At 35.2% G+C, this 5674-nt stretch overlaps 1 protein-coding gene across 1 annotated transcript; it reads right to left on the bottom strand.

Annotated features, from left to right (window-relative positions):
• Positions 1 to 357: 357 nt before the first annotated feature.
• On the bottom strand, positions 358 to 5198 carry LOC107799480 (uncharacterized). Its single transcript, XM_016622608.2, has 6 exons — positions 5030 to 5198; positions 2430 to 3618; positions 2295 to 2345; positions 2115 to 2213; positions 1495 to 1659; positions 358 to 757 (listed from the first exon to the last, which is right to left on the bottom strand). The coding sequence occupies exons 2-6, from the start codon at positions 3591 to 3593 to the stop codon at positions 605 to 607; spliced, it is 1632 nt and encodes a 543-aa protein (XP_016478094.1). The 5' UTR covers positions 3594 to 3618; positions 5030 to 5198; the 3' UTR covers positions 358 to 604.
• Between the last annotated feature and the right edge of the window lie 476 nt (positions 5199 to 5674).

Here is a 5674-nt window from a genome sequence, read left to right as displayed (position 1 = left end):
GTCTTAGGGTATTCTGCCAACAAAAAAAAATAAAAAGTACATATGAAAATTTAGGACTCATATTGATTAGTTTCTTTTGCTAATTTCAAATTGAATGTCTGGTTGTATTTATAGTAATGCGAAGTTTTATGTAAGTACTAAACATTATATTCCATTAGTTATACAAAATTTAGTTTTTTGGGGACCATTTGTTCTTGTAGAGCCAACCCAACGATCCTTTAATTATGTACTAGACAATTTGTCTTACAAGCCCTTAAAAGACAAAGATCTCTTTAATTGCTTGATAACTTTTTCTTCTTCTCAATCATTCAAACGACGAAACACCTAGAAAATTTTACGATTACAGCAAGCTACTTATTGAAACACTTTAGAAAAGCTTTAGTTAAGGAAATGAATATGAAAGCATTCACCACAAAGCCAGAAAATGGCCTGGGTTTATTGGTTCATATGGCGAGAGCAATTAAGTACAAAAAAAGGAGAAAAGTTCAAGAATAGAGAAAAAGAGAACAGGAAAAAATGATGTGCAGGAATCCACAAACCAACCCCAGATGAATTTGTACACAGGGAAATCCCAAATCTAGGTTGGATATCTAAAATTCTGAAACTAAGATGGGTTTTTCGACGACTCTGATGGAGCTGCTGCAGCCTTACAGATAGGGCACCAGTTCTTGAGCCCAAACCACTGCTTTATGCACTCCAAATGATAGCCGTGCTCACATCCCAAATTCCCTATTTCATCTCCAATCACATACTCCTCCTGCAAAACATATGATTGTCAGAGTGCTTAGTAACTGGATTCATTTGGACTAAGATGAGCTCAAATACAGCAACACGGTCAAGTAAGGATTCCTATAGCCGACCGCAACTTGTTGAGGATTCATATATCAGCTATGTAGAATGCTAGAAGCTTGGAACTGTCGACAGAATCATTAGAGCTGCCTAAATTACTCTGAAAAAGTGAATGGACCCCAAAGTTGAAACATCAGAAGCATTAATAAGAGTTTGAGATTCGATCTTTCAAACGCCATTACGAAGTTCTATGAAATGTCTTGGAGATCAAGGAAAGAATTCTTCAAAAGAAATCCACCAGCTTTAAAGCTTTAATAAGGTCCTCAAAAATAAACTACGTAAGTTAGTCGAGATACGCGCAAGCTGGCTCGAACACCACGGTTTAAAAAAAAACTAGTAAGCACGAGAAAAGTTAAGAAGGAATTAGAAGAGGCAACTACTTGACTTGTCAAATAGAGATCAAAAGCAAAAAAATTTGCCATTACTGTTTCAGAAGGAATTTGATAAGGTAACATAGAATCTTACTTGACTAAACCTGCCTAACCAAAAAAGATTGAAGTGTGTTATCTAATAACTCGGCCTCACTCCACTAGAAAAAATATGCCATAGGCAAAGGAATATGCAATCCCATAAATCTCGAAAATGAAAAGGCAAACCTTCGAATAATGAACTAAATAGCAAACATGCTTAAAGTAGGAAGAAGACCTGACAAATACTGCACTTGATGTCATCTCCATCCCCATCAGCTTCAGATGTTTCTGTTTTTGAAGCTATACCCTGATAAATGCTTTTCCGGAGGCACTTTGATAGTGCTTCCTCGGGCAGAGCTGTACTAACAGAGCCAATCCTCTCCTCAAGAGCTAATAATTCCTGTTAAACAAGCAATAAATCATTTTTCAGACAGTGTGGAAGATATCATGCTTGACAATAGGAACTATCTTCTCCAAAACCTGGAAAGCTATTGTTTCTTTGCCCAAAGAAAATTTTAATTGAGGTACTTTCAGCTAAGAAAACTTCAGATGATAACCCTCGATCATTCTTGCAAAAAGAATACTGTTGAACATTTAGTCATAAACTATTTTCCATTCTCTCCCAAATGAATGATGGGATTCACGAGGACTAAGTTTCTAAAATATTGATCTGACTTAGGATATGGATTTTTCATATTTTAAAGATAAACTTAAAAACTAGTAACGAGTACTATAAAAATTAATAAGTTTATCAAGTGTTTTGAGGAAGTCATAGTCGAAGAAACTGTTGTTTCACTCTTTAAATAGTAATAGTGTCTTATAAGTTGTGAGAAGAAATAGAAACAAAATACCGACCTCATAGGACATGTCATCGATATCTAATCTCATCCCTCTGTGCTGGTCATAGAAGTTAAGGCCACTGAGGAACAAATTGGTCTCCAACGCAAGTAGTCTCTGTAGATAGAAAATAAGAGCTTATTCACAAACCCAAATAGGAAATTCCCAGGTGAAGAGAAATAAATCAACACAGACTACCTCATACGATAACTCTTCATCTTGTTCAATTCTCTCAAGTGCCAGCAATACCTGTAAAGTAAAGCAAGACCGATATATTTAAATATCAGTAAGCTTTTGGAAGTAGGTTAAATCTGAATTCCTCCAGGAAAATACCTGCGCTACTCCATCCATGTTATATCGCTGCAATGCATCACGGTTCATAAATCGGTTAATGCCGACTTCAGCAGAAATGAAGGGCACTACACCAGGTAACTCATCATCATCATCATCGTCATCGTCATCATCGTTTCTGGGTAAACTATAAGCACTATATTCACTTGATGAAGAATCTGTGAAAAATTGACGGGACGAACTAGGATTATCTAGAATTGGAGTTTCAGGCTGAGGTAAATTTTGGCTTAAGCCAGAAGACTTAGTCTGCAATGACTCCTGTAAAGAACCCCGCAACCTAGTATTCACATTCATTGACCTGCGGGTCCTAACTGATAGAGCACGATTACCCTCACCAAAATCCGAACTTCTACTACTCCTTGAATCAGAGATGGAGATTCCAGTAGCAGGACGAATGACACGTCCTTCATTTGATGATGCGCCGCTCGTTTTCTTCCCTTTAGATGATGAACTGCTTTCACCTTCAGCATTTCTCCTCTTGACTGTGTCCCTTCTACTAATACTTGATTCTGATGATGAAGATTTATATGGGAGGACATCCGATACAGAATTGCAATTCAGATTTCTCAACCTATATCCCTCTCCACTACTACTGCCGCCCCTTGTCCCAGCACTAATGGATTTAGATGATGAAGAAACAGAGGAATCCATTGGACTCTTTTGGTTGAAAGAACCATGCATGTGACCAAATATTTTTCGAGGTCTACTGCTCGATGTTCCACTAGAGCAACCAATTTCTGCTAATCTAACCTTGCTGGATCCAGTAGCTTTTGCTGATGACTGCGTCTGTTTTAGAACTACTGGCTCTTCATGTAAGGAACTGGTATCTGATTGCTTATTCTCAATGTTAGACAACGATTTTCTATGAGATTCTTTGCATGACCTTCCCGCACTACTCATTGCAGAAGATGTCACAGATGAACTGCCAATGACTTCCTTCCCATTTGAAGAACCGAAAGTAGGCCTTAGCTGTCTGGCTTTCTCCATGCCTCCAACTCTGGAACTCTTCATATAATTCAGTCGGCCAGTACATCCAACTCGAGTGCAATACTGAACATTTTTATCTTTGTTGTCAGCAGTCTCCCTCAAACCTCTTCTCGGGCCAACAAGGCCATTAGCAGCTCTTTTAGCAGAATATTCATCCATGTCTTACACGAAGCACCATTTATTTCTGTGTAAACCATATAGTCTAAAATTAGTATTATCGATAAGGCCTAACAATAGGAGGTTTATATATGCATGAAGACATTTCTTTTGCAGCTACGACAACTCTCACAAGAGAACAGGTGATCAACAAAATAGACTTCTGGGTTTTAGGTGATCACGTTATCACAACAAAATACTAAAGTAATCTCTAAAATTTCAGGAAAGATCAAGTTCAATTGTTCAAAGTACTGTTAGCAATTAGCTAAGAGAAACTTCACTGATGTCAAGTAGACATCTGGCTGTTAGGTGATCAACAAGAAAAAGCTTCAAGCATAAATAAATCAGAATTATAGCACTTAGTTTTATTCATAACAGTTACATATGAGTTTAGATGACTAACACTCTCTCTAACTCATAATATCATCGAAACACCTTTCCTTGGAGTTCTCTTTCAGAACTTATGAACCTTCTTTAGAGGGTAACTAATAGTACTGAGACAACCAAAAGCCAATTCCTCTTTCTTTTTTTGTACATCTTTTTGCATATAAGCACATCAAATTGGTAATTCACACATCAACATATGACCTAAATTCTACGAAGACGCCATAGCTAAAACAATAAAAATGACAAGAATCATTTTACTAAAGCCCACTAGTCCTTTTAAGAATATTTGATATGAGGATACTTGACTCAAAATGAAAGAAAATAATGCAATCCAAGAAAGTAACATAAATAATAATCTAAAAGAATCATCCAAAAGAATTAACAAGAATACAGAAGGGACAAATAAGATAGCAACATAGTAAAAAGGCCAATAGCAACTCATGAAATTAGAACACTAACCCATAAATAACTTGAAACAAAAGCTATCACGAAGCTTCAAACAACAAAAGTAGATACCAAAATTTTCATCAGAGGCACGTAAAGTTTGTCAATCAATAAAAAAATACTAAACACATACAAAAACGTTTAATCCAAATAAAAATGACCAACAAGAAAACAATCAAAGTGGGAAGGAAAAAAACATGAAATGAAAAGTAAAGTCACTAAAGGAAGTCAATCAGGGTAGCAAGAGAACATCCAAATATAAATAAAATAAAAAATCACACCAAAAGAATTGCAAAAAAAAATGGTTGAAAATCAATTTTCCCCACTCTAACTTCGAGAAAGTGATTATAGCACCATAATCAGCCAAAAGAAAATTGAGGAAAAAAACGTTTCAAATTTCTTTTTTGACTCTTTAACTTCAAAACCCAATTCAAGCAATTAAAAAAAACTGAATTATAGCACCAAAATCAGCCAAACAGAATATTGAGAAAAACAACTGAAAATTCTTTTTGGCCTCTACTTCCAAACCAAATACAAAAACTAACAAGGAAATGAATTATAGTATCATAATAATCAATCAAAAGAAATTAAAATTCTTATTTCTTCACCTTTCTCCTCTTCTGTTCTTGTGGAAAATATGTAACAAATAAACTGGAGAAAAAAAATGTTCTTTTTTTCAGAGAGAAATGAGAGTATGTAGGATCCGAAGTTGATGAAAATGAAGACTAAATATAGAGAGAGAAACTAATCCTCAACAAACAAATGCTGAAATGCCGTACTGCCAATTGAGTCTTGGGAAGAAATATCAGTCGTTGGATCTAATTTTGTTTGGAAAGTTAAAAATCGACGGCTGTCCATGACTTATTCATCACGTTTCAATAGCTTTGCCGAAGTGCTTGACTTGTTCTTACTTTGGTCTCCTAACTTGGCCCAACTTCTAAAATTTGGAAAAGGGTACTTTTCAAAAAAAAACTACGATAAACAATTTGTGTTTGATTAATTAATTTAAAAAATATTTTTGAGCTATAATTAATTTTTGGCCAAACTTTTAAAAACTGTTTTTAAGTGTATTTTTTTCAAAAGTGTTTATCATAAAAGTATTTTTGAAGAAAAACTACTTTTTCTGCTTCTCCTCAAAAGCACTTTTTTTCATCTAAAAGTTTGGCCAAACACCTCAAATTTTTGGCCAAAAGTGCTTTTGGCAACAAAAAAAAATACTTTTGGCAACAAAAAAAAAAAAGCTTCGCCAAATA

The sequence above is a fragment of the Nicotiana tabacum genome, chromosome 15 (assembly GCF_000715075.1).
Source record: "Nicotiana tabacum cultivar K326 chromosome 15, ASM71507v2, whole genome shotgun sequence".
Taxonomy (NCBI): domain Eukaryota; kingdom Viridiplantae; phylum Streptophyta; class Magnoliopsida; order Solanales; family Solanaceae; genus Nicotiana; species Nicotiana tabacum.
Note: the sequence above shows the minus strand (reverse complement) of the source record. Positions and strands in the feature narration are given on the sequence as shown.

What these genes read in the sequence shown, in the direction of transcription:
- LOC107799480 (XM_016622608.2), bottom strand. Translation starts at nt 3,593, where the DNA reads ATGGATGAATATTCTGCTAAAAGAGCTGCTAATGGCCTTGTTGGCCCG. An exon ending in ACATGGATGGAGTAGCGCAG is followed by an intron (nt 2,346 to 2,429) that starts GTATTTTCCTGG and finishes TTTACTTTACAG; the next exon opens with GTATTGCTGGCACTTGAGAG. An exon ending in TCGATGACATGTCCTATGAG is followed by an intron (nt 1,660 to 2,114) that starts GTCGGTATTTTG and finishes CTTGTTTAACAG; the next exon opens with GAATTATTAGCTCTTGAGGA.